We start from the raw sequence: 27,652 nt of genomic DNA on the forward strand, positions 1-27,652 counted from the left end.
CTGCTTCAGGGGTTCATTCAGCCATCCATTTCACCCGCTTCTTCGAGTTTCTTTTTTGTGAAGAAGGATGGTGGTTTACGCCCGTGCATTGATTATCGAGGTCTCAATAAAATCACGGTGAAATATAGTTACCCGCTACCTCTGATAAATACAGTTATGGAATCAATGCGCGGGGCACGCTTCTTCACAAAATTGGATCTCAGGAGTGCGTATAATCTGGTGCGTATTCGGAAGGGTGATGAGTGGAAGACGGCATTTAGCACCACCTCAGGTCATTATGAGTACCTGGTCATGCCATATGGGTTGATGAATGCTCCATCAGTCTTCCAATCATTTGTAGATGAGATATTCAGGGACCTGCACGGGCAGGGTGTAGTGGTGTATATAGATGATATTCTGATATACTCCGCTACCCGCGCCGAGCATGTGTCCCTGGTGCGCAGGGTGCTTGGTCGCCTGTTGGAGCATGATCTATATGTCAAGGCTGAGAAATGCTTGTTCTTCCAACAATCCATCTCCTTCCTAGGGCATCGGATTTCCACTTCAGGAGTGGAAATGGAGAGCGACCGCATTACAGCCGTGCGTAATTGGCCGACTCCAACCACGGTAAAGGAGGTGCAGCGTTTTTTGGGGTTTGCCAATTACTACCGGAGATTTATCCGGGGTTTTGGTCAGGTTGCGGCTCCCATTACCTCACTGCTAAAGGGGGGTCCGGTGCGCTTGCAGTGGTCGGCTGAGGCGAACAGGGCTTTTGGACACCTGAAGACTCTGTTTACCTCGGCGCCTGTGTTGGCTCATCCGGATCCCTCTTTGCCATTCATGGTAGAGGTGGACGCATCCGAAGCTGGGATAGGAGCAGTGCTCTCTCAGCGTTCGGGTGTGCCACTGAAGCTTCGCCCCTGTGCTTTTTTTTCGAAGAAGCTCAGCCCGGCGGAGCGAAACTATGATGTGGGGGACCGAGAGCTGTTGGCTGTCGTAGAAGCCTTGAAGGTGTGGAGGCACTGGCTTGAGGGGGCTAAACACCCTTTTCTCATCTGGACTGACCACCGCAATCTGGAGTACATCCGGCAGGCGAAGAGAATGAATCCTCGCCAGGCAAGGTGGGCCATGTTTTTCACTCGTTTTGTGTTTACTCTTACTTACAGACCAGGCTCCCAGAACGTCAAGGCAGACGCATTGTCTCGGCTGTATGACACAGAGGAGCGGTCCATGGATCCCACTCCCATACTCCCAGCTTCGTGTTTGGTGGCGCCAGTAGTGTGGGAGCTGGACGCGGACATTGAGCGGGCGTCACGTGCAGAGCCCTCTCCTCCTGAGTGTCCAGCTGGTCGTCTGTACGTTCCGTCTGCTGTCCGCGACCGATTGATCTATTGGGCTCACACGTCACCCTCCTCTGGTCATCCTGGGATAGGTCGGACGATGCGCTGTCTTGATGGGAGGTACTGGTGGCCCACTTTAGCTAAGGACGTGAGGATTTATGTTTCCTCCTGCTCGGTGTGCGCCCAGTGCAAGGCTCCTAGACACCTGCCTAGAGGTAAGCTTCAACCTTTACCTGTTCCTCAACGGCCGTGGTCGCACCTGTCGGTGGATTTTTTGACTGATCTTCCACCTTCACAGGGTTACACCACGATCTTGGTCGTTGTGGATCGGTTTTCGAAGTCCTGTCGTCTCCTCCCTTTGCACGGTCTCCCTACGGCCTTACAAACTGCAGAGGCCCTGTTTACACACGTTTTCCGGCACTATGGGGTGCCTGAGGATATAGTGTCTGATCGGGGTCCCCAGTTCACATCAAGGGTCTGGAAGGCGTTCATGGAACGTCTGGGGATCTCGGTTAGTCTTACCTCAGGTTTTCACCCCGAGAGTAATGGGCAGGTGGAGAGTTAACCAGGATGTGGGCAGGTTTCTGCGGTCCTATTGCCAGGACCGGCCGGGGGAGTGGGCGAAGTTCGTGCCCTGGGCTGAGATGGCCCAGAACTCGCTACGTCACTCCTCCACTAACCTTACTCCTTTTCAATGTGTATTAGGGTATCAGCCGGTTCTGGCTCCTTGGCATCAGAGTCAGACCGAGGCTCCTGCGGTGGACAATTGGTTTCGGCACGCTGAGGAAACCTGGGAGGCAGCCCACGTCCACCTTCAGCGTGCCATAAGGCGCCAGAAAATTGGCGCAGACCGTCGCCGCAGTGAGGCCCCGGTGTTCGCACCAGGGGACAGGGTCTGGCTCTCGACCCGAAACCTGCCCCTCCGCCTGCTCTGCCGGAAGCTGGGTCCGCGGTTTGTGGGGCCGTTTAAAGTCCTGAGGAGAGTGAACGAGGTATGTTATAGGTTACAACTGCCCACTAATTACCGTATTAACCCCTCGTTCCATGTGTCTCTCCTCAGGCCGGTGGTGGCTGGCCCGCTCCAGGAGGCTGAAGTGCGTGAAGTTCCTCCGCCTCCTCTAGACATCGAGGGGGTCCCGGCGTACTCTGTTCGATCCATTTTGGATTCGAGACGTCGGGCGAGGGGCCTTCAGTACCTCGTGGACTGGGAGGGGTACGGGCCGGAGGAGAGATGCTGGGTTCTGGTGGAGGACGTTTTAGATCCTTCCATGTTAAAAGAATTCCACCGCCTCCATCCGGATCGCCCTGCACCTCGCCCTCCGGGTCGTCCCCGAGGTCGGTGTCGACGCGCTGCGGGAGCCGCGCGTCAGGGGGGGGGTAATGTCACGACTTCTACCGAAGTCGTTACCTCTCCTTGTCCGGGCGGTGTTCGGCGGTCGACTTCACCGGCCTTCTAGCCATCATCGATCCACTTTTCATTTTCCATTGGTTTTGTCTTGTCTTCCCACACACCTGTTGTCAATCCCATTCATTACCTGTTGTGTATTTAACCCTCTGTTTCCCTTCATGTGTTTGTCAGAGATTGTTCGTTGTCAAGTGTTGTGTGTTTTGTGTATAGGTGTGCGATGGGTCTTCGTACCCAGATTTTGTATTATATTTTTCCGTGAGTGTTATGGAGCTAATTACTGGGACTTTTATTAAAGTACTCCATGCTACACTCTATTTTGACTCTCCTGCGCCTGACTTCCTCTGCCACTTATACACGCCAATGTGACAAATCTTTTAACATTCGTACCAGGTAGCCTGAGTATTTATGTTATATATATACTCTCTCAGCTCTCTCCCCCTCTACTTCTCCCTCTCTCTCTTTTTGAAGGGTAACCTCCGTGGAATGTTCTTAATCTCTCTTGACATTTCCCCCTCTTCCTTCTCTCTGTGTGCTTCTCTTCCCTCAGATACAGTAGTAGTAAGCCATAGACAGTCTACTGCCACGTGTGGCCTCATTTTATACATCACTTTCAAAGGCTTAATCTTTGAAGTGTTTGCTAATTTCATCACTGACCCAGGTCACAATGTATATACATTAGCAAGAGTTGTCTTAAAGAGTTGAATCTGTGATATCTTGAAAAGAACATATGTTTGTTTTATACTACCATTAGAGTTATATATTTTAGCCTTGCGGTAATGCATCTACAGTATGCTTGGTGAGGATTCCTTTCCCTTAAGCCAATGTTAGAGGGCTTCTGAAATACCTGCTTATAAGCTCTTTAATGTAGGGGCCGACACTGGAGTAGAGAAGCAGGTATGGGGAGTTGAACATTTAATGAGGAACAGACATGGAACAAGACAGGAACAGCGTCAGCACACGGGTAACACAATGACATCCGAACATTAATCCTGAACCAGGGAACAGAGCTTGGGACAGACAGATATAAGGGAGGTAATGACACAGGTGATTGAGTCCAATAATTGCTGATGCGCATGCCAGGGGAAGGCAGGTGTGCGTGATGATGGTGGCAGGAGTGCGTAATGCTGGGGAGCCTGTTGCCTTCGAGTGCCAGGGAGGGGGAGAGGGAGCAGGCGTGACACTTTAACACGTCTACAACCTTGAGTTAAAGGCAACATGTTGTGTTAATGGCGCTTGGTGACCCTCACAACACCACAGAGATATCTACAACCTATAGATGTGTGACATACGTCTGACATACAGTGCATTCAGAAAGCATTCAGGTCCCTTCCCTTTTTCCAAAAATGTTTAGTTTACAGCCTTATTCTAAAACGTTTTCAATTGTTATTTTCTCCAATCAATGTACACACAATACCCCATAATGACAAAGCAAAAACAGGTTTTTAGAAATGTTTGCAAATGTATTAAAAAAAAAATATATATATATATATTACATTTACATAAGTATTCAGACCCTTTACTCAGTATTTTTTTGAAACACCTTTGGCAGCGATTACAGCCTCAAGTCTTCTTGGATATGACGCTACAAGCTTGGCACACCTGTATTTGGGGAGTTTCTCCCATTCTTCTTTGCAGGTCTTCTCAAGCTCTGTCAGGTTGGATGGGTAGCATCGCTGCACAGCTATTTTCAGGTATCTCCAGAGATATTCGATCAGGTTCAAGTCCGGGCTCTGGCTGGGCCACTCAAGGACATTCAGAGACTTGTCCCGAAGCCACTCCTGCGTTGTCTTGGCTGCTTAGGGTCGTTGTCCTGTTGGAAGGTAAACCTTCGCCCCAGTTTGAGGCCTGGGCGCTCTGGAGCAGGTTTTCATCGAGGATCTCTCTGTACTTTGTTCCGTTCATCTTTCCCTCGATCCGGACTAGTCACGCAGTCCCTGCTGCTGAAAAACATCCCCACAGCATGATGCTGCCACCACCATGCTTCACTGTAGTGAAGGTGCCAGGTTTCCTCCAGACGTGAAGCTTGGCATTCAGGCCAAAGAGTTCAATCTTGGTTTCATCAGACCAGACAATCTTGTTTCTCATGGCTTGACAGTCCTTTAGGTGCCTTTTGGCAAACTCCAAGCAGGCTGTCGTGCCTTTTACTGAGGAGTGGCTTCCGTCTTGCCACTCTACCATAAAGGCCTGATTAGTGGAGTGCTGCAGAGATGGTTGTCCTTCTGGAAGGTTCTCCCATCTCCACAGAGGAACTCTGGAGCTCTGTCAGAGTGACCATCGGGTTCTTGGTCACCTCCCTGACAAAGGTCCTTCTCCCTTGATTGCTCAGTTTGGCCGGGCGGCCAGCTCTAGGAAGAGTCTTGGTGGTTCCAAACTTCTTCCATTTAAGAATGATGGAGGCCACTGTGTTCTTGGGGACCTTCAATGCTGCAGAAATGTTTTGGTACCCTTTCCCAGATCTTTGCTTCGACACAATCCTGTCTCTGAGCTCTACGGACAATTCATTCGACCTCATAGCTTGGTTTTTGCTCTGACATGCACTGTCAACTGTGGGACCTTATATGGACAGGCTTTTCCAAATAATGTCCAATCAATTGAATTGACCACAGGTGGACTCAAATCAAGTTGAAGAAACAGGATGCACCTGAGCTCAATTCGAGTCTCATAGCAAAGAGTTTTTGCTTTGTCATTATGGGCTATTGTGTGTAGATTCATTAGGAAAACAATTAATTTAATCAATTTTAGAATAAAGCTGTAAAGTAAAAAAATGTGGAAAAAGTCAAAGGGTCTGAATACTTTCCGAATGCACTGTACATGTCTCATTACCCATAACATTACTCACATGTGATGCTGCACACCCCAAAAAATCATGCATATCAGTATGGGAGAGTGGGTTAAGTTGAGTCAAAGGGGTTTCTTCCATCATTTCATGGAAGAAACCACATGGAAAAATAGGTAAGCAAGTTAGGTCCAAACAGGTGATTTTCACCAAATTAATTTATTGTGTTAAGAGGTTTCATGATGCTTCTTTCTAAACCAAAGTAGATAATTTTAAGATTGTTCTATACATCAGTTGTGGTCTCTATAAACTTCAATATGAGGACCTAAACCTAACCTCCTGTGTGGGCTAATAAAGTCCAAATGTTCAGTGTTTGTAGTTGTATCTAGTATTGCAATTCAATGAGTAATTATATTTCTAAGTGCATAACCTACAGTACATACAGTATGTGATACAAATAAACATCTTTATCTAGACATCAGCATGTGCTTGTTTAGCTATAAAAGTCTCCATGGTATAATACGCAGGTTGGAATTTATTGTCTTGAATCTTGCCCTGGAGGCAGCTCTGAAGTGTGGTCACTAGCTGGCACAGCCACAAAGTCATCAAAACCTAACCACACTGCTAACCCTAATGCCTAACCCTGACCTTAAATTAAAACCAAAAAGCTCATTTTTTAAATTTTCATTCATTTTTACGATACAGACGAGTTTGACTTTGCAGCTGGCCCATCTAGTGGAAAAAGCTCAGTTCTGCATACGGGGCAAGATTCATGAAAATCAACGTCAACCTGCGTATAATGCAGGCATTTTCACATTTTCATAAATATATTCAACTATAGCACCAAGCGGGCATATTCACATAAGGACTCAAAGGGGAGATTTATATTCAAAGGGTCTATTTATACCGCTGAGCGTGTGGTGGAGTATCAATGGTATTATTGGCATTTGGCGGGCATCTATGCTGGGGGCAGAGTGTGACTGATGGAGTTTCATCGTTTTATGATGAGGATGAAGAGGGTGATGCTTTTGGCAGCATGGGAGTACACTTAAGCCTCTGCTCTCTATATCGCTCCATCATTTGGCGGTTTTATTTGACAGTTCCGATGATATGAGTTCTAGAGGTATATGTCATACAGTGTTTTCTGGACAAAGGCAGAAGGAGGGGGCATATTCTAAGGAGTAGTAGTAGGGGAGTAGGGAAGGTGGCATGGTGGAGGGAGAGTAATGTAAGTTGAATGAATACCATAACATATACAGTGGGGCAAAAAAGTATTTAGTCAGCCACCAATTGTGCATGTTCTCCCACTTAAAAAGATGAGGGAGGCCTGTAATTTTCATCATAGGTACACTTCAACTATGACAGACAAAATCAGAAAAAGAAATCCAGAAAATCACATTGTAGGATTTTTTATGAATTTATTTGCAAATTATGGTGGAAAATAAGTATTTGGTCACCTACAAACAAGCAAGATTTCTGGCTCTCACAGACCTGTAACTTCTTCTTTAAGAGGCTCCTCTGTCCTCCACTCGTTACCTGTATTAATGGCACCTGTTTGAACTTGTTATCAGTATAAAAGACACCTGTCCACAACCTCAAACAGTCACACTCCAAACTCCACTATGGCCAAGACCAAAGAGCTGTCAAAGGACACCAGAAACAAAATTGTAGACCTGCACCAGGCTGGGAAGACTGAATCTGCAATAGGTAAGCAGCTTGGTTTGAAGAAATCAACTGTGGGAGCAATTATTATATTTCTGGCATTAGGTCTTGCTATGAATAGCATTAATTCCACTCTAATGTAGTAATTATTTGTGGTTGTAACTTGGCGGAGGTTGTGGTGGGTCCCAGCCAGGTGTATTTGTTTCCACTGTGCAGTAGTTGTGCTGTGTAATCGCTGCAGCTGTCTTTTACCACAGCATGTGTGGGCTATAGATGTCACTGGGCTGGCAACTATAACTTCACCTGTTTAACAAACCACTTTCATGTTTTCCAACATGGCAACAGGAAGAGGTGGGAGGACATTTACTAGGGTACTACAGTACTGAGGTAAGCCTGTTAGGGAGCATAGGAAGGGAGGGGAGAGAACCTGGGAGGGTAGTATATCACACTGTATTTTATCAGACAGTAATGATGATAAGAATTATAGCCTGTATGCATTCCTCAAGTGATGTCTCTCTCCGCTACCCCCCCCCCCCCCATCCGCTGGCACGCGTCTGGGGTGAAGGTCTATAGTGGAACAGTGGAGGATGAGACATGGTAATAGGAGTGGTAGAAAAGTAAACGGAGAGAGAGGACAATACCAAATACTATTTGGTATTGTTGTAAATATGACAGAGTATTTTAGAACATCTTGTAATAGAAAGCTTTCAACAAAAACTACTTTGGCACAGAGGAAAATGACACCTCTTTAGGGAAGTAGAATCTGCAGAATGGAATAAACGAGACCCCATAAATATCATCCCAAACTGTCCTCTATCTTTTCCATTCATCTCCATTCATTACCATTCCCTCCGCATCTCTCTCCGTGCATTACAAGAGGGCGCTTAAAATAGGTCTGGCTCAAAGCGCAGAAAAACACTTTTACATTAGAGGACATTACCAAATACTACTGCCAGTGTTCCTATCCGCCACAAAATGCTTACGGAGTATTTATAAAGTCTTAGTTAATGACATATTGGGGCTTAACGGTTCACACTCTGATTGTGAACTCCTCTGGCTCTCTGTTGACTCTGCATCTGTCTGTAATCCATCAAGCCAGAGCTGCATACCTGGGGGGGCATGGTGACGACCCTGGTATGAAGTAATGCTATACTCACTGCCTCGGTTTCATGAGGGCAGGGTGTGGAAGAGGAGGCTCAGGAGACGTCAGTCTTTCCCTGCCACTTTGTCCAGGCAGCAGGGCCCAGTCCAGAAGAAGGGGTGTGGGGAGGGGCCAGTGGCAGTCGGTGCCATTTAAGATTAGGGAGGACGGTTAATTTTTTTAAGGGCCTTAATTCTATTACAGTATATTGGATGACTGTCATTCATATTCCTTTCACCAAGCTCTGTGTGACAGCGATAGGTTTAGACTACGGCATGATACTTGAATTTGCCCTATACCCATCATGAGGTTGCTACATCCTAGCCTACAAATTAAAGTTTAACGTAGGGGCACAGGTCAAGAGACAAATTGGTGTAATCAACGTGACAGATAGGGACACATTCAATACCGCATTGCATACTCTTGCCTGCACCTAGCTGATCTAGGGTGTAATCTTTAGTCCAAACAGTTTAAAAACATTCTGTTTTGCAACTAAAACAAGTTTTTATTGGACAAATACAGGTAGGTCCATCCCATTTAGTTTCGTTTGCTTCTGTTTAAAAAACATTTTGCAACAGAATTGGTGGAATGAATACACCCCTGATCACACAGTTCACTTTCATAGCAGCCATGCAAACAGCATCATCACATCTACGCGCTCATCTCTTACATTTTCCCTTCACTTGTCTTCAGTGCACAACACAACAGCTGTCTGTGACCAGGCGAAAAAACTCTCCTAGCCAAACCTTCATACCATAAGTGCTACATACAGCCTGCATCATTGTCACCATATTAGCTAAAGTCAACATACACGACATGACCAAAAGTATGTGTACACCTGCTTGTCGAACATCTCATTCCAAAATCATCGGCATTAATATGGAGTTGGTCACCCCTTTGCTGTTATAACAACCTCCACTCTTCTGGGAAGGCTTTCCACTAGATGTTGGAACATTGTTGCGGGGACTTGCTTCCATTCAGCCACAAGAGCATTAGTGAGGTCGGACACTGATGTTGGGCGATTAGGTCATGCTGAAAAAGGAAAAGGCCCTCCCCAAACTGTTGCCACACAGTTGGAAGCACATAATCATCTAGAATGTCATTGTATGCTGTAGCATTAAGATTTCCCTTCACTGAACCTAAGGTGCCTAGCCCGAACAATGAAAAACAGCCCCAGACCATTATTTCTCCTCCAACAAACTTTATAGTTGGCACTATGCATACGGGCAGGTAGCGTTCTCCTGGCATCCACCAAACCCAGATTCATCCATTCGACTGCCAGATGGTGAAGTGTGATTCATTATTCCAGACAACGTGTTTCCACTGTTCCTTAATTTTTGAAGAAATTTATTTGTTCAAAACTGTTCAACTATTGTCTTTCTCTTTCAGTCAATTACTCACCACATGTTATTCACTGCAGTGCTATAACTAGCTGTAGCTTATACTTTCAGTTCTAGATTAATTCTCTGATCCATTGATTGGATGGACAACATGTCAGTTCATGCTGCAAGAGCTCTGATAGGTGGGAGGACGTCCTCTGGAAGTTGTCATAATTACTGTATAAGTCTATGGGGGTGAGATCCATGAGCTTCCTTAGTTTTGTATTGAAGTCAATGTATCCAGAGGAGGACGGAAAATAGCTGTCCTCTGGCTACACCATGGTGCTACCCTACAGAGTACTGTTAAGGCTACTGTAGACCTTCACAGAGTGATTTAATCAGTTATTTGGTGACGTGAATATATTTAGTACAGTTTTATCTAAAAAAGATCACTTTTAAATGTTTCACAATTTATTTATTTTTAATTCACTGAGTAGGATGGTCCTCTCCTTCCTCCTCTGATGAGCCTCCACTTGAAGGGGTCATGAAACCCTAAACTTTCACTAATCAAATGGCCCCACCGCAAAACACGTTGGTGGGATATTATAACACTCTATTAGGGACATTTCCCTGCACCGGTCCACTGCTCCAGACCCCCAGGGAGGGGGGTGTAAAGAGGCTGATCTTTCACTGCATTACAGCGACTAATTCATTGTGTTATTTTCGCTCCCCTGATGAAGGGAAGCAGCGTCAACAAACAACTCTTCACCTGTTATCACCCCTCATATTGCCTGAGTATAACTGATATCATGATGTGTCTCACAATCATACACTGTATGTCCAAAACACAAGACATTCATGGCTAATCATTAATATCGCTGATAAAATATTCATATTTTCCACAACACTAGTTTGATCAAGCTTAGGTATTCCCTCTCTGGTATTCTCAATCCCCTTCCTCAGGCTAAGCACACAGGCTGCAGAACTATTCTTAATGCTATTTATTGGAAAGCGTGCTTTCTCCATGTCCCAGTGGCTTCTTGAGTACCAGACAGTCATCATGGGGGAGGGAAGGGCTCCGGGGCTGAGTTGAAGTACAAAAAGGGGGGGGGGGGGGCAAGGATTTGGGGTTGGTGGAAAAGTAAGTGAGAGCAGTCTAAAGGATGGAATTAATGTGGTGACAGGAACACGATCTACATGATGTCATGATGCTAGATTGGCAACACATGGCTGAGACATAAAGAAATTGGTGTGGAATTACTCTGAGCCAGCCAGGCAGGCAGTATAAACAGGAATAACAGTGGTGAAACGAAGGTAAGATGACAGAGTACAGTAAAAAAGTAAATACAGTACAAGATACTGTATGCCCTTTGAATACATTTACTGTATATGTTAATAGTCTATGGTAAGGATCCAAACAGGCCACATTAATCGGTTAGCCCAATGAAAGAGTTTAGTAGAGGGGTAAGTGAAGTAGACAGGCAATCAGGGTCAGATAGATTGAGCCTCTGAGGTGCAGAGAAGTGATATGAAGAGGTCACACCTGACATGGCATAACCCCCTCCGACACATCTCGTTCATCTTTCTCCCCTCATCTTATCGGTATGCTTTACTATGCTACTGCTCTACTCTGTTCTTCCACACTACACTCTTAGAAAAAAGAGTTTCAAAAGGGTTTTTCAGTTGTCCCCATAGGAGAACCCTTTTTGGTTCCAGGTAGAACCCTTTCGGGTTCCATGTATAACCCTCTGTAGATAGGGTTATATATGGAACCCAAAAGGGTACTTCAAAGAGTTCTCCTATGGGGAAAGCCGAAGAACCCTTTAAGGTTCTAGATAGCACCTTTCTTTCTAGGATTCTTCTCCCTCCCTCCCTCCCTGTTTGAGTCTCTCAAATGTCATGTTGCCATGTGATTTACAGTGCCTTAAGGTCACTGTTGAAAAGAGACCATGACATATTTTAGATCCCCTCAGATAGACAATCATTACTACACACGGGCAATAAATTTCACTGACACTTATGGCAATGTTTTGTTAACAGATGCCGGAGCTGCCATGTCTAGGTCTTCACAACAACTAATTCCATGCATAAAAAGACCTACGTATTGCTGGTGTTATTGCTGTCTGAATATAGGCCAACAATGTATAAGGCCTCACACTTGAACCACTTTTCCCCATATCAACAGTGTGGGTCTATTACAGACATGGGAAGACTTTGTGGTGTAAAAGAGCACAGATCTGGGCAAATAATAACATGAACCTTATTATCATCTATAACCTCATTTTAACAGTTATGTGCTATTTTCGATAGTGCCAAATAGATGATTTGTAGATCTATCCACTCTAACCATAGACCTAACCTTAACCCTTATCATAATGCCTATAATAATAAAAGTTCCAAACTAACTATTGAGACGAGATAGGCCTCTACCTTGCCACTGCCTGGACTCTCCACCATCACAAAAACAGACAGATTCTCACTATCTTTCCTGCCATCCACTTTTCTCTTTACCTCACTCTACCTTCATAATGAATGCAACCTATGTTAATTCAGATGATTTCATCACTTTGTCATGCTTATTGTAACATTTCCCAACAGATATGCCAATAAACTTCATATATTACTACTGTGAACGCTATGGGGGTATAAAGTGCAAAAACAACAACGTATCACATTATCAACAACATACTATCATACGTAGGGAACCAGTAGGGAGTAGTAGAGAGTCTGTCTCGGTCGATGACAGGAAGAACACTGACCAATATAGATACACAGAAGTCCAAAGAGGACACTAGCTGTACAACAGTACTAAAGCTTATGATGTGTATGACCTGCTTACCTGGCTTCTTGGCTTCGGGCATTGCTGCGATAGTGTGTCTATCTCTTCCTCTGACTGTGTCTCCCTCCCTCCTTGTCTGTTAGTCTGTCTGCTTTTCCTCCTTCATCCCTTTTTATTCCCTCCTCCCTCTCCACTTCAGTCCCCCTCCCCAGGAAAAGGCTGTCAGATGACACCTAGAGGGGATCCAGGAGCTCTGAGGAAAGAAGGGGTAGAGGGTGAGAAGGAAAGGAAGAAAGCATAGAGGTGAATGGGGGTTGGATGCAGTAATGAAGAGGACGACCCGGCTGGAAACTGTTAACTGGTTAACACGGTAGGGCGGGAGCCAGCCCATTAGCAAATTGAATGACACACTGAATAGCATTGATTGACAGGTTGATTGTCTGACTCTTCTCTATATCACATTTGACTGTCTAACACAAGACACATTAGGCAAGTTTCCATTGAACCAGGTTAATCCAACAAAATCAGTGGAGCCCCACCTGTTTAATGAAGACATCAAAACTATGAAATAACATGTCGTAAACAATTTTGTTTTCATCAAATCAAAATATATTTTAGATTTTAGATTCTTCAAAGTAGCCACCCTTTGCGTTGATGACAGCTTTGCATTCTCTCAACCAGCTTCAAGAGGGATGCTTTTCCAACAGTCTTGAAGGAGTTCCCACATGCTGAACACTTGTTGGCTGCTTTTCCTTCTCTGCAGTACAACTCATCCCAAACCATCTCAATTGGGTTGAGGTGGGGTGATTGTGGAGGCTAGGTCATCTGATGCAGCACTCCATCACTCTCCTTCTTGGTCAAATAGCCTTTACACAGCCTGGAGGGGTGTTTTGGGTCATTGTCCTGTTGAAAAAGAAATGGTAGGCCCACTAAACGCAAACCAGATGGGATGGTGTATTGCTGCAGAATGCTGTGGTAGCCATGCTGGTTAAGTGTGCCTTGAATTCTAAATAAATCACTGTCGGTGTCACCAGCAATGCTCCCCCACACCATCACACCTTCTCCTCCATGCTTCATGGTGGGAACCACACACGAGGAGATCATTCGTTCACCTACTCTGCGTCTCACAAAGGCACGGCGGTTGGACTCAAATCTCAAATTTGGACTCATCAGACCAAAGGAAAGATTTCCACCGGTCTAATGTCCTTTGCTCGTGTTTCTTGGTTCGATTCACACAGTCTCCTCTGAACAGTTGATGTTGATGTGTCTGTTTCTTGAACTCTGTGAAGCATTTATTTGGGTTGCAATCTGAGATGCAGTTAACTCTAATAAACTTATCCTCTGCAGCAGAGGTAACTCTGGGTCTTCCTTTCCTGTGGCGGTCCTCATGAGAGCCAGTTTCATCATAGCGCTTGATGGTTTTTGCAACTGCACTTGAAGAAACTTTCAAAGTTCTTGAAATGTTCTGGATTGACTGACCTTCATGTCTTAAAGTAATGATGGTCTGTCGCACACCTGTTAATTGAAATGCATTCTAGGTGACTACCTCATGAAGCTGGTTGAGAGAATGCCAAGAGTGTGCAAAGCTGTCATCAAGGCAAATGAGTGGCTACTTTGAAGAATCTCAAATGTAAAATATATTTTGATTTGTTTAACACTTTTTGGGTTACTACATGATTCCATATGTATTATTTCATAGTTTTGATGTCTTCACTATTATTCTACAAAATAGTACAAATAGTTTTGTAACTTATTTTGAACATAATGTTTCTGCCACCGTATCTTACGGCAAAGAGCTTCTGGATATCAGGACAGCGATGACTCACCTCGGATTAGACTAATATTTTTTCTTCAACAAGCAGGACACACAGGATGTACTTCAGACACCCGACAAGGCCAAAATCTCCGTCATTGGCAAGAAAAAGAGACGCAGGTACAGAGGACACAGAGCAGGGTGCTTCGTAAGGATCTGTCGACGGCGAGTGGGAAATCTGCCTTTACCGTCAGTATTACTTGCCAACGTAATCATTGGACAAAATTAGACGAGGTACGATCACGAATATCCTATCAACGGAACATCAAAAACTGTAGCCTCTTATGTTTCACCGAATCGTGGGTGAATGACGACATGGATATTCAGCTTGCGGGATATACGCTGCACCAGCTAGATAGAACAGCACACTCCGGTAAGACGAGAGGGTCTGTGCATATTTGTAAACAACAGCTGGTGCCCAAAATCTAAGGAAGTCTCTAGATTTTGCTCGGCTGAAGTAGAGTATCTCATGATAAGCTGTAGACCACACTATTTGCCAAGAGTTTTCATTTATATTTTTTGTGGCTGTTTATTTACCACCACAGATGGATGCTGGCATTAAGACCGCACTCAGTCAGCTGTATAAGGAAATAAGCAAACAGGAAACCGCTCACCCAGAGGCGGCGCTCCTAGTGGCCGGGGACTTAATGCAGGGAAACTTAAATCAGTTTTACCTCATTTCTATCAGCATGTTAAAATGCGCAACCAGAGGGAAAGCAATTCTAGATCACCTGTACCCCACACACAGAGACGCATACAAAGCTCTCCCTCGCCCTACATTTGGCAAATCTGACCACAATTCTATCCTGCTTATAAGCAAAAATTAAAGCAGGAAGCACCAGTGACTCGGTCAATAAAAAAGTGGTCAGATGAAGCAGATGCTAAACTACAGGTCTGTTTTGCTAGCACAGACAGGAATATGTTCTGGGTTTCTTTTGATGGCATTGAGGAGTACACCACATCAGTCACTGCTTTTATCAATAAGTGGATCGAGGACGTCGTCCCCACAGTGACTGTACGCACATACCCCAACCAGAAGCCATTGATTACAGGCAACATTCGCACTGAGCTAAAGGGTAGAACCGCCGCTTTCAAGGTGCGGGACTCTAACCAGGAAAGCTTATAAGAAATCCTGCTATGCCCTCCGACAAACCATCAAACAGGCAAAGCGCCAATACAGGACTAAGATCGAATCGTACGACACCGGCTCCGACGCTTGTCTTATGTGGCAGGGCCTGCAAACTATTACAAACTACATAGGGAAGCACAGCCGCGAGCTGCCCAGTGACACGAGCCTACCAGATGAGCTAAATCACTTCTATGCTCGCTTCAAGGCAAGCAACACTGAGGCATGCATGACAGCATCAGCTGTTCCGGACGACTGTGTGATCACACTCTCCGTAGTCGACGTGAGTAAGACCTTTAAACAGGTCAACATTCACAAGGCCGTGGGGCCAGACGGATTACCAGGACGTGTGCTCCGGGCATTTGCTAACCAACTGGCATGTCTCTTAACTGACATTTTCAACATGTCCCTGATTGAGTTTGAGTTTATTTTATTTTTACAGGGACAGTGCACATTAATCAACGTTTCAGTAAAAGTGACGGTTTTAGCCAGCCGGCTAATTTTCAACCGCAGTCCCTGAGCAGGTTATTAAAAACAATTACAATATAGACAATCATTGAGCAGTGAGCACACGCAGAGCAACATAGGACAAGCAAGACATAGCATACAGACAGAGCAACATAGGACAAGCAAGATGTAGCATACAGACAGAGCAACAGAACAAAAAGCAGCAAGACAAAATTCATAAAAGCAACAAAGTGTTTCCACACCTCACAAGCTACAGACAACATGGAAAGCGGCAATACACAGCTAGGGAATATGTTCACAAATCTGATAGAACTTTAGCCATGTCTTCATGCATTTTGTGAAAGTGTGATATGTGGTGCAGTTATGTGTGTCTGATGGCAGTGTATTCCAGACATGGGAAGCTCTCACAGAGAAAGCGGATTTTCTAAAGGTGCTTTTCCTTAAGGGAACTATAGTCACCTCTCATGGCAGACCTTGTGGATCTGCTGCCATATGTTTGGATTTTCTGTTTAACAAAAATACTGAGTGAAGGGGGAGCCAGGCCATTTAGGATCTTGAATACAAGACAAGCGTCTGTGTATTGCACAAGATTTTCCCAAGTCAGGAGCTCATGCTTTCTGAGGATGTAACAATGATGATGGCTATTGGGCTTCCATGTTAGTGTTTCACACCTGAGTCACCAAAGAGTAGGCCTACCTTTCGATTTTCAATCTCCCGTTTTAGACATTTCAACAGTCCTGAATGAAGTTTGCTATCAACGCTACTCTATCGCCACCTGTAGTTTACTATAGGTTGGTGCTCGTTCTCCAGTGTACTACGTCATCGCGTAACATTATAGTTCCATGTTTACTTTGACGCACGGTCCGACAAAATGGCTTCAGTACCACGGTCGTTTTTGTTACTGTCAGTTATTCCCACAATACTTATATTGTGTGTTGATTTTGCGTGTTGCAACACTGGCAGAAAGGTATGTCAAAACCACTTTATTTTCTTTGCCAATATCTAATTCCATTAACTTAGACAACTAGTGTGCTTGCTGTTAGCTCTTGCTAACCGTCCGACCTTAGCTAACTAGCCAAATGAGTTAATGAGGACAACGCACGAATGTGAAACAGCTGTTCAATATGCATCAAATACAGCGTTACTTACTGTGCAGATAATGTTTTCACCAACGTCTATCAAACACGTAACGTTGGCTAAGTAGTCAACAAAATTAGCGTTATAGTAACGCTAGCTATATTGATATTATGTTTAGCTTGCCGTAGTTAGCTAGCTATCTAGGTGGGTGGCTTTGACAGCCTTGGTGGTGGTGCTCAATTTCTGTCACGCCATGGTAGTCATTTGTAATATTGCACGGATGTGTTCAACGTAAATCAAGCCAAGAATAATTCGGATCAATACCACTATGTTTGAATGGCAGGACCAATTTGTGGAAATGTCATCTTACATCCTGAACTGCTCATTGTAAAGTGTTCCCAGGGTAGATATCTTTATTACAGCATCCAATGGGGCCCTAGCTAGCTAACTGCACTTTTTGCTCCTTCTTGCTGCAACATTTCTGCTGAAATATTTTCTACCCCCAACTTTCAAAAGCCAATCAAATTATTTCTGCAGCCCATAGTGCAGATCTGCCCTGGGAACTGCCAATACAGTAAGTTAAATTGCTAGCCAGAAAATATTACGATCCCACGCTTGTTTACATCTGCGTGGGGGTCGGATAGTTTCGATTCTTAGGTTAATACACCCGGGGGATGAGAAAATGCGTTACACTTCAAAATGTCCCATTATCCCAACTGTTACACCGAGAAGAATGAAGGACTGATAGTTTTAGGTTTTCCGTCCTAATGCTAGCTAGCAATAGCCACAGCAGCCATTATGGAATGACAGGTCGTGTTGAATATAGGGCTGAGCCCATTTAGTCAATTGGTCGATTGATAGGTTGTTGGTCGACTGAGATTTCTTTAGTAAAAAAAAAAAAAATCATGGTGTACAAGACACCTGTCTGATTCGCACCTGTCAGAGTGAACTGATCCATTGTGGAGGCCGTTTAAATGGCACAGTTCATCAGTCTAAGACATGTGCTACTAAAATTGTATATGGTTAAATTATGTAAGAACAATGGTGCAACACAAATAATGGTTATTTTATAACAAATGCGCTTTCTCCCACGGTGGATAGTGGTCGCAGTCTGCGGTTCTGAAACACATCAGTGCCTGTTGAATTGGCGCCTTTTCCTAGACCACGTGGCAATGTTCATAATAGCAAAGTAAACCATCATATTGGTGTTGAGAACAATGCGGCTGAGGCAGCTTCGGAGTTAGGAGAGGAGAAAACAGCCCTTGCCTTAATTGTCAAAGGAAAATGAGGAGAGAGGAAACGCCAAATTAATTAGGTATATAATCAATAGCCTAACTGTTAAATGTAATACAGATCCTGCTTCTGTTGCCTATTTGAGTGTTTAGTTGATAGCCTACTGATTCTGTGAGCACCAACAATTTCACAAATTCTGCTGTTTTTAATCTTTGCTATTCTGTAATAAAGGCTTTACACTTTTTTAAATTAGACCAGCCTCTCTGGTATTATTTGTAATTTATTTAGTGTTCGCACTGTTCCAGATTGACTGAAAAAATATATTTAATATAATAATAACCCTTTTTCCTTGATCTCCTTCTTATTGTTATTATTATTATTATGATCATCCTTATAATAATATGTCATTATCATTAGTAGGCATAGTATAGCAACCTTGTATAACCACCATCAAGCTGTAGGCCAAAGAGTGCATACTGTTTAGTCTAAATACCATAACTTACTTAGGCCTATATTTCAATACTTATATAGGCTACTGCATCACTCAATCATTTATCCGTTTATGTCATCACACAGCAATGGAATCAAGCATTTTAGTTTTAAAATACAATAACAAGCAATGATTTAATTAATAATTAGCCTAAACAATAAATAGGCCTAAACCGTTTCATTTCGGAAATTGAACTCATAAATTATTTTAGTCTTTGCTGTAATAAAGGCTTTACAAAAAAACATTACAACAGGCTCTAATTTATTTAGTGTTTACATTGTTCGAAATGGTCAGGAAAATGATATTGTAGTCTAATAGCACCTGTTTGGCACACACAGGACTAATATGCACGTAGCGCTTGCTCCATACCATATTTTTCTTGATCTCCAGTATTTTCCACAACTAGACAAATTTATTCCACACATCTGGCTTACCCTTTACCTCCTGCGCAACCAGTAAACGTTCCCCTGCTTCAAGTTTATTTGTCACGTCCTCTGCATTCATTTTGCTGTCACATGTGTTAAGGTGTACAGAGTTTGTTATAACCAATTTATTGATGTGATTATGATATGCTATAGGTCAGGCCCTATTGGTCACGTGCATGCGAAGCATACATGTGTCACATAAAGAGAGCACAGGTTGAGGGAATAGGGATAGTTTTTCCTAAACAAATGAGGAATTTCGGTAACAGAACTTTTCAGTCAGAAATGGCTGTAATTATGTTGCAGCTTCAGCAACACAGACAGTGCTATACACACTGATGTTCTGTGGTGGTCGCTGCAGCAGGGAGGAGAGAGACAACGGGTGCTAGTCAGTCATTCGCTGTCTCTCTTTTTTTCTTTTTTGTAACACAGAGCAGTAAATCTGAGCCAGGCAGCACAATCAAATCAATTGCGGTCGGACTCCCTCTAGTCATTTGTCTTAACTATTTCATCAAACAGTTTGCTTAAAGCATCAGACAGGCTCTGTGCATATAGTTTAAACACAAAGCATGTGTCAATCGATTGGTCGAAAGAACAGACAACTCTTGGTCGAACAATATTTCTTTTAGTCGGGGACACAACAAAGGAGCCGATTGGCTGACAGACACTGCCATTTAAAAAATTAATTCTCGGTCTAACATTTGGGATATTTGGACAATTCGTAGTACAACACAATTCTGTGGATTGAGGTACGTTTTCCAAGCCATATCTCACTCCAGCTCTGCGGTGTCTTAATCTAAACAGGAAGCTTGTCCAACCACAGTGTACCTGTAAGCAAGAGTCAGAATCTATTATTTCTAGTAAAACTGCATCTATTTCCTTCTCCACAGATTGGTGATGGACTGGACACAGACTTCAGTGGGTTCTCTGTCCCTCTTGAGCATTCCTTTGAAGTTGGTGAGTATGTATTGTCTAACTGTGATACGTTATTCTTCAAGGTTCCATTTACCAAATGAAGGAGATATCGAGGTCACGATTTTGGTGCTCATCATGTGTTATACCATTTCTTTCTTTCAGATGATGTGTCCCGGTTCCGTATGCGTGGAGCTCTGCAGTTAAGGGGTGGGAGGGAGACCAGTGTGTCCCTCTCCCAGAGCCAGCTATCAGAGGAGGACAGGAACACTCTGAAGGTGGGAGAGGAAGGTAGAGGCAGATGTGGTTTGGCGTTTACTGTCAGCAGTCAGGATTTTGTTCTGAATCTGTATCCCTCCTGTCCCTCTGACACAGGAAGTGGCTGCTGTGGATGGTCTGTACAAAATCCGAGTGCCCAGAGTGTCTTTGACAGACAGGCAGACAGAGCGCCAGATGGATGGCTACCTGACGGCGTTCGTCAGAGCGGTATGTTTGTCTCACCCTCATAGCAAGCTGAAATTAAAAAGACAACACACCTCTGGCATTTTCTTTTGTGAACATATCTGTTTCTTCTCTGTCTCCCTCAGTGCTCTTTAGTTGAGTCCCACCTCAGCGATGTCATCACCCTCCACACTGATGTCTCTGGCTACCTCATCGGTGTTTCCATAGTGACCATTCCAGGCGCGTGTCGGGGGACAGAGGTGGAGGACGAAGTTGATCTGGAGGCCTTTAACACTACGCTGACCATCATAGCGCCTACCAATGCACCCCAGTGAGTCATCAGTCCTTATTGATGTTCTGTTCACAGAAATATGGTTCTGGCTCTATCAAATCTTCATTTGATTTAATTTTCTAACTCTTTTGGGTCGACTTCAACCTTTCTCTGTCTAACAATATCCTTCATCATCCTCTCCCCCAGGCCGGAGACTGCTCTGTTTATTGAGCGCATGGACATAGAACATGAAAAGAGAGGCAAGCCACAGGAGCAGAAATCCTTCTTTGCCAAATATGTAAGTGTGCATAGACATCTGTGGTTTGTGTCCTGCACTGTGTCATTATGACCGTCTATTGGGTCTATTCCTGGGATCTTCAAGTCTTTTAAACTCTGCTCTGCTGTTCAGTCTTGAGCTGATCTGTTCCGTTATATATACACTAAGTGTACGAAACATTAGGAACACCTGCTCTTTCCATGACAGACTGACCAGGCGAATCCAGGTGAAAGCTTTGATCCCTTATTGATGTCACTTGTTAAATCCACTTCAATCAGTGTAGATGAAGGGGAGGAGACAGGTTAAAGAAGGATTTTTAAGCCTCGAGACAATTGAGACATGGATTGTGTATGTGTGCCGTTCAGAGGGTATATGGGCAAGACAAAATATTTAAGTGCCTTTGAACGGGGTATGTAGGTGCCAAGCGCACCGGTTTGTCAAGAAATGCAACGCTGCTGGATTTGTCCGCTCTCAACACTTTCCCGTGTGTATCAAGAATAGTCCACCACCCAAAGGACATCAGCGCTTTCGACAACTTGTAGATAGGGCTGTGGCGGTAATGAAATTTCATTCGCCGGTGATTATCAAGCAAATAACTGCCGGTCTCACAGTAATTTACCGTTAATTAACATAAACACATTTAGCATATCCTGTCTTCCACGCATAGCCTACAAGCCACTGATGGAGATCTTTGGAACATCTACATTTTAAAAAGTCTATTAAATCCATGTAATATAGCCTACACCATCACAATAAATCCATTATTTATTTTAGACAAGTCTAAAGAAACATGATATGAAGAAAATGTGGTCTATTTCAGAACAGGGTAGCATACTCTGAGTGTTAGGACCTGATCTGGCTATGCCATATGGCTGTAGGCTGCACTAGTTCATTTAGCAGATAAGATTTGCTTAGAATTCCGTGGCATTATTTTATATTATTTTATAATATGAAGAATACAATTGAACATGGTTGAATAAAATAGAAGGATATTTGATTTGAGGGAGTGCGCACATGCGGCTATTCTGTTGAGCAATTAACAAAGAAACAGGTACTCCTATATGCTTAATTTAGAGATATTTATGTAACTTTAGTTGTGATACAAATGTTGGGCTAAATGTTTTGATTTGTAATACATTCTAAGGCTGCATGATGCGACTAATGATGATTTGAAAAAAGTCGCATGAAAGGCATGAGCTCTGCTTTGTTTCTTGCGCAGGTTGTACACATCAGTCTCATTCACAATTTGACAAGCACTTGATAATGCCTTGAATTTCCTGGCGGCATTCCCCTTTGTGTGGCCGTATTGCTCCTAAAAAAATCCATGCCATTGCCACCAGTGGCCGTTGGGCTGAATATAATAATTATAATTCCCTTCTCCCGGCTGCATGATCCAAAGCACCTCTCACTCAAATGGCTCTCCGTCACGTGATCATGTCTTTCTCACAGGCTACAAGTGAAGACAGACACTTCGGGGACGCCACTGCGTGTGTCCTTATCCAATTATGAGGCGCATATTGAAGATATTGGAAGAACTGTCCACATTTACTTTTCGTCAGCCAACAAGATGAGAAGGCCTAACGAATAGCAAAAGCACTCGACTATGTCAATCCCCCATAGTACAAAAATTGACCTATTCTGTGCGAGAAATAAATATTCCAAAAATAGTCTGGGACAGTTGTGGGATGGGATAGATCCCAAATGAATACCACCACTAGCATCAAAAAAACATTTTTTAAGCAATGAAGCTGACACAACAGATCAGAACGTTTAGTTTAAAATGTTGCTAAACTATTAGGCATTTCTTCACATTATAAGCGCAGCAATGCGCACATGGCAGTAGGCTAAAAGTGCGGATGTCCATTAGTGGGAAAACATCATTCTCAAAGGTGACCGCAAATGCGATTATGCATGTAATGCTTTATATATATATATATATATATATATATATATATATATATATATATATATATATATATATATATATATATATATATATATGGTGAAAATTGTCTTCCCCCAAACTTGACTCACATGCTGCATATGTATGCCAGTTAGGCTCTGAACCCGTTATAAAGCTAATTTAATATGCTTAATTTTAAGAAGTTATTTGGCCATTTTTGATATGGTTTGTATAACAACTAAACATATAGGCCAGGCTACATGACGTGTGCGACTATGATTTGAAAAAGTCGCAAAAAAAGGCATGCGCTGTTTCTTTCCTTACTGCACACAAGCTGGGCATCATTCACAAGTGATAGGCTAATATTGTCACCCATCAGACTATTCTTGATTTATTCTTGTCTTTACATAACTAAATTTCACTCACATTATTTAGTATTTGATTTAGAATGTACCATTATCATTCACCTGTCGGAACGGGCAGGGGGGGAAAATACATGTCATCTATGCACTTAAGTAGCGAATAGAGGACGATTTTCACGTGGTTCATTTCCTTGCCAGCCAGGTTGGCTATACTCCCTTTGTAAAGAGAAGCAATGTGCTTAATATTATGAAAGTTGAGAAATAAATATAGTAGGCCTAGCCTATAGAAAGCTGACGGGATCCTCCTCTTTTTAATAGAGGCCATCACACACATGGGGTCTCATTAAGTGTTCTGATTTTTGATTACATTTGCATTGATGTCAAAGTGATTAGAGGGACAATAGAGAGCTGAGGACCAGGCAGTTAGCAAGTTTTGTAGGCTACTAATGATCAGCAGCAGCATCAGAGCTTGGAGAAGCGTAATTACCGTGACTAAACGGTCACATGGAATTTGACTGTAATCATGACTCGTGATCGCCGGTGTGGCAGTAATACGGTCACTGTAACAGCCCTACTTGTAGAGTCCATGTCCCAATGAATTGAGGCTGTTCTGAGGGCAAAGAGGGGGGTGCAACTGAATATTAGGAAGGTGTTCCTAAGTTTGGTATACTCAGTGTATATCTGCATGTTGTTAGGTGTCTTTGTTTTGTCTAACCCTAGCCAATCCGGATATGTCCTGTCCTGAGAGGTATGCTAAGATTTGAACCTACTCTGGGTTTTCTAAAGCTAGCCAGCTTCAGTTAGCTTCACATGACAACTCAGGCTTTATCCGTACTACGACGGTTGATATTGGTTGTCCGCCTGCCGCTAACTCTACGTATTTTAAGTCGTCTTCCTCAAATGAAGGGGATGGTGACGCAATCTTTGCGAGAGGGGGGGAATCTGATTGCGTTGGTCCTCGACTCGCAGCTCAAACACTTCATTCATGATAAATGGAGTTAGCCCTGAGTTAACCTGAATGGGAGCAGGGTAGTTCTGAAGGATTTGTACCTGGCTAAAAGGTGAGCCACTTCCGTGGTACCAGTTATCCCGAGTTTAACTCAGTTGACCAACGTTACCTCACTAACTGCTCAAACCGCGTTCATAGTATAGGGCTCTGTGCTGTGTTTTATGTGCTGTGCTCCCATTGCTGTGTTTGATTTAATCAGTGCTGTTGTCTGTGTTGCTGATTGTGACTGTGTCATTTGTTGACTCAGTGCTGTGCTGTGCCGTTTGTTGACTTAGTGCTATGCTGTGCTGTGTTCCAGTGGTATTTGATTCTGGGAGGTGCAATCTTCCTCATGGCCAGCAGTTCGGCACAACCCTCAGCAGGGGGAGCCGAAGAGCAGCAGAGCTGATTCCCACTCAAGTACTGTTCTCACTTTGGCTCATTCAGCAACTCACTCTGGGCTGTCAGCCTATGTCTGTGCCGCGCTTCGTGTCTCTTCTGCTTCTTGCAAGCTTATGTATATATGTGTTATACTGTTCACTGATTTGATTAACGATAACATTTTTCACTAATCATTTTTCCTGTTTGTCCCTCCCCTCCTGTCCTTGTCATTCAAGGTCAATGCTAATGATCCAGAGCTAATGATCATGTTTTTTTTGTCACTGCAGACCTTTAAATAATCCAGGTGTGTCCCATTGATTAGTAATAAGCTGAAGCACTCTAGTAAAATAGGATTGGACAACATACACACCTTCATTGCTAAAGTGGATTAGATTATCACAGTCATTTTGTGCCTCCTTCTTTTACACACTTGTCATTGGCATTGACCCTGAGATGTTTCACTACACTGTTCACCTCACTCTCTCAGCCACTCTTTGTCCTTCTCTCGTTTGCTGAGTGAGGTGGACATTGAACAGGATGAAACTGTGGGACTGTTGTGCAGGAGAAGCATCACTAATCACAGCTTGTAGTGTTACCCTGAGTTAGATTAACATCTTGTATCATTTGATAATAACATGAACATCTGCCTCCCTCTCTCCAGTGGATGTACATTGTTCCCCTCGTTCTCTTCCTGATGATGTCAGGAGCTCAGGATCAGTCCGGGGGTGGAGCAGCTAATGGAGGAGGCCGATGATCACCGTGCCAACATGATTTATGTGGAGCAGTTTCTTCTACTTGTAAATAGTTATGTAGAGAAATGCACACCATTCAACACACAGTTACACATAGACTAATATGGACAGATGAGCTAACCTTGAGAACGTATGTCATGAACTTCATTTTTAATATTGAAGTGATGGGAAAAATAAAATATTTATTACTGTCTGATTATGGTATTGATAGCCACTAGCCAGTATGATGCCGCTGGATATGTATTCAAGAGTGGGGTGGGTGGGGGACGCTGAGTAAAGAGAGAAATGGGAGTTGTTTTCAGTCTTCTCTACTCCACTAGATGTCCTCTTTCTCTGCCCATCCAGAATGATGCCTTATTAAAGATTCGTTCAACGTTAACGCAATTCGATGGAGGATGACAAAGGGAAATTGTGAACATGTCACCATGGACAATATTTGCAGCATTTTGTTTGTGGTAATTCTTTAAAGTACATTGTGTAATAGCTGTAGACAGTAGTGTAATAAGGTGTGTTTAGCTATTGCAGTGTCAGAGAACTGTCATTCAGATCACATACCCTGTCCTGCCATTAATCTCTATTTTATTGCATGGCTTGACTGCCACGCATATTCAAGCGGGGAAAAAATAAAACCACATCAATGCAGTCATGCTTCACAGTCCAATAATACAGTGTTGCCAGGACACTATTGAGTTACTGGTTAAGTCCAACCCCTCTCCTCAAATTTCTTCTCTGATCTGTTACTCTGTCCCTCGTGAAAATCATTCTGCTGTCCATCTTCTATTCAATTCTCTGCCTGGCTCTCTGGTACTGCCTTTACTCCCATCTCATCTTTGCTGAATTCTAAGCCATAGTGTCACTCTGTCTCAGTGTCTTTACCACCCTTCTGTCTGTCTCTACAACCCTTCTCCCTCTGACTCTACCCTTCTCCTTCTGTCTCTCTACCACTCCTCTCGGTCTCTACCCATCTCCCAATTGGTCTCTACCCTTCTCATTCTCTGTCTGTCTTCCAATCACACTACTCCTCTCCCTCATATTTATAAGAATGAGTCAGGCTAGGGGGATTGTAGAATGCCAGCAGTATAGTTTTAGAGACAGAATGTTCTGGAACCCCTGTGTCAACATGGCCACCCCTCATCAGTCACCCTCAACATTCATTTGTCTGTTTTTAGTCTATGTACACAGCTGTGAGGTGTAGCCCCTTATTTTCAGAGGCTCAGTGTTGAGCTCCATCGCTTTAGTGTCCTCTGCCCCCCACCCCACATCACCAGCTACCACTTTGGTCCTACAAACACACAGCATTATGTTAGGCTCTGCCCTGAAACCTTTAACCTCAACCTTATCCCCATGTTCCTCCCACCTCGCTCTGTTGACTTGAGAAAGGAAGGGATGAGGCGACGAGGACAGCTGAAGGAAAAAGGAGAGCTTGAATGGGAGAGAGCGACAAAGTCATTTGTTAGTAAAAAGATATGCCACTGTGTCAGGTGGGAAGGCATATGACAGTAGAAAACACTCAAGCAACGTGGGGAAGTTATATCAGAAAAATGTCTGATTGTCTTCATTCTAGTGGCAGAACACAGGTACATGGAAATATGAAATAAAAATATAACAATGTATGAATATATCTGAATTAATATGATTTTGAATGTTACACCTGACCTATATCTACATCATTGCAGCTCTCCAATATCTCTCAAACTAACCACGGATGTTTTGTTGAATGAAAAATCCATCCTTATTCATAAATGATTTGTAAACACCAGCCTGTCCATCAGCATTAGGTAGTTGGTCACCTTTTACTTTCTCCACAAATAGCTCTCATCCAGCAGCCTGGTCTCATAGACCAGATGTAACATAGTAAATGTAAATCCAGGACACTCAAATTAGTATGATATGTTCGGTATGGTTACGTAAGACAGAAGATTACTTAAGGCAAAAACAAAAGTTGGGTGGTTGATCAGGCGTATACCGTGAACGTCTAGCAACCCAAAGGCTTCATGTTCGATTCTCATCAAGGACAACTTTAGCATTTTAGTTAATTAGAAACTTTGCAACTGCTTAGCCTGTTAGCTAACCCTAACCTTAACATTTTACCCTAACCCTAACTTCTAGACTAGACGTTAGCCACCTAGCTAACATTAGCCATAACAAATTGGAATTCATAACATGTCATAAGTTTAGCAAATGCTTTACATATTGTACGAATTGCAATTTGTAACATTTTACGAATCGCAATTTGTAACATATCATACGAATTGTAATTCATAACATATACGAAATGGATGATGGACATCCACAAATTAATACATACCATAGGAAACGTAACATATCATAC

General features: G+C 43.4%; 1 protein-coding gene across 2 annotated transcripts; it reads left to right on the forward strand.

Annotated features, from left to right (window-relative positions):
• Positions 1-16,646: 16,646 nt before the first annotated feature.
• On the forward strand, positions 16,647-26,939 carry LOC129824898 (ER membrane protein complex subunit 10-like). 2 transcript variants are annotated; one of them, XM_055884466.1, is made up of 8 exons: positions 16,647-16,778; positions 19,924-19,990; positions 20,111-20,223; positions 20,321-20,431; positions 20,533-20,717; positions 20,865-20,955; positions 24,507-24,607; positions 25,230-25,412. In XM_055884466.1, exons 1-7 carry the CDS (start codon positions 16,683-16,685, stop codon positions 24,594-24,596), a joined length of 753 nt encoding a protein of 250 aa, XP_055740441.1. In that variant the 5' UTR covers positions 16,647-16,682; the 3' UTR covers positions 24,597-24,607; positions 25,230-25,412. The 2 variants fall into 2 exon arrangements, with proteins under 2 accessions (XP_055740441.1, XP_055740431.1); XM_055884456.1 differs by lacking the exon at positions 24,507-24,607 and having other exon boundaries at positions 25,230-26,939.
• Positions 26,940-27,652: the final 713 nt, after the last annotated feature.

This window comes from Salvelinus fontinalis, chromosome 2 (genome assembly GCF_029448725.1).
Source record: "Salvelinus fontinalis isolate EN_2023a chromosome 2, ASM2944872v1, whole genome shotgun sequence".
NCBI lineage: Eukaryota > Metazoa > Chordata > Actinopteri > Salmoniformes > Salmonidae > Salvelinus > Salvelinus fontinalis.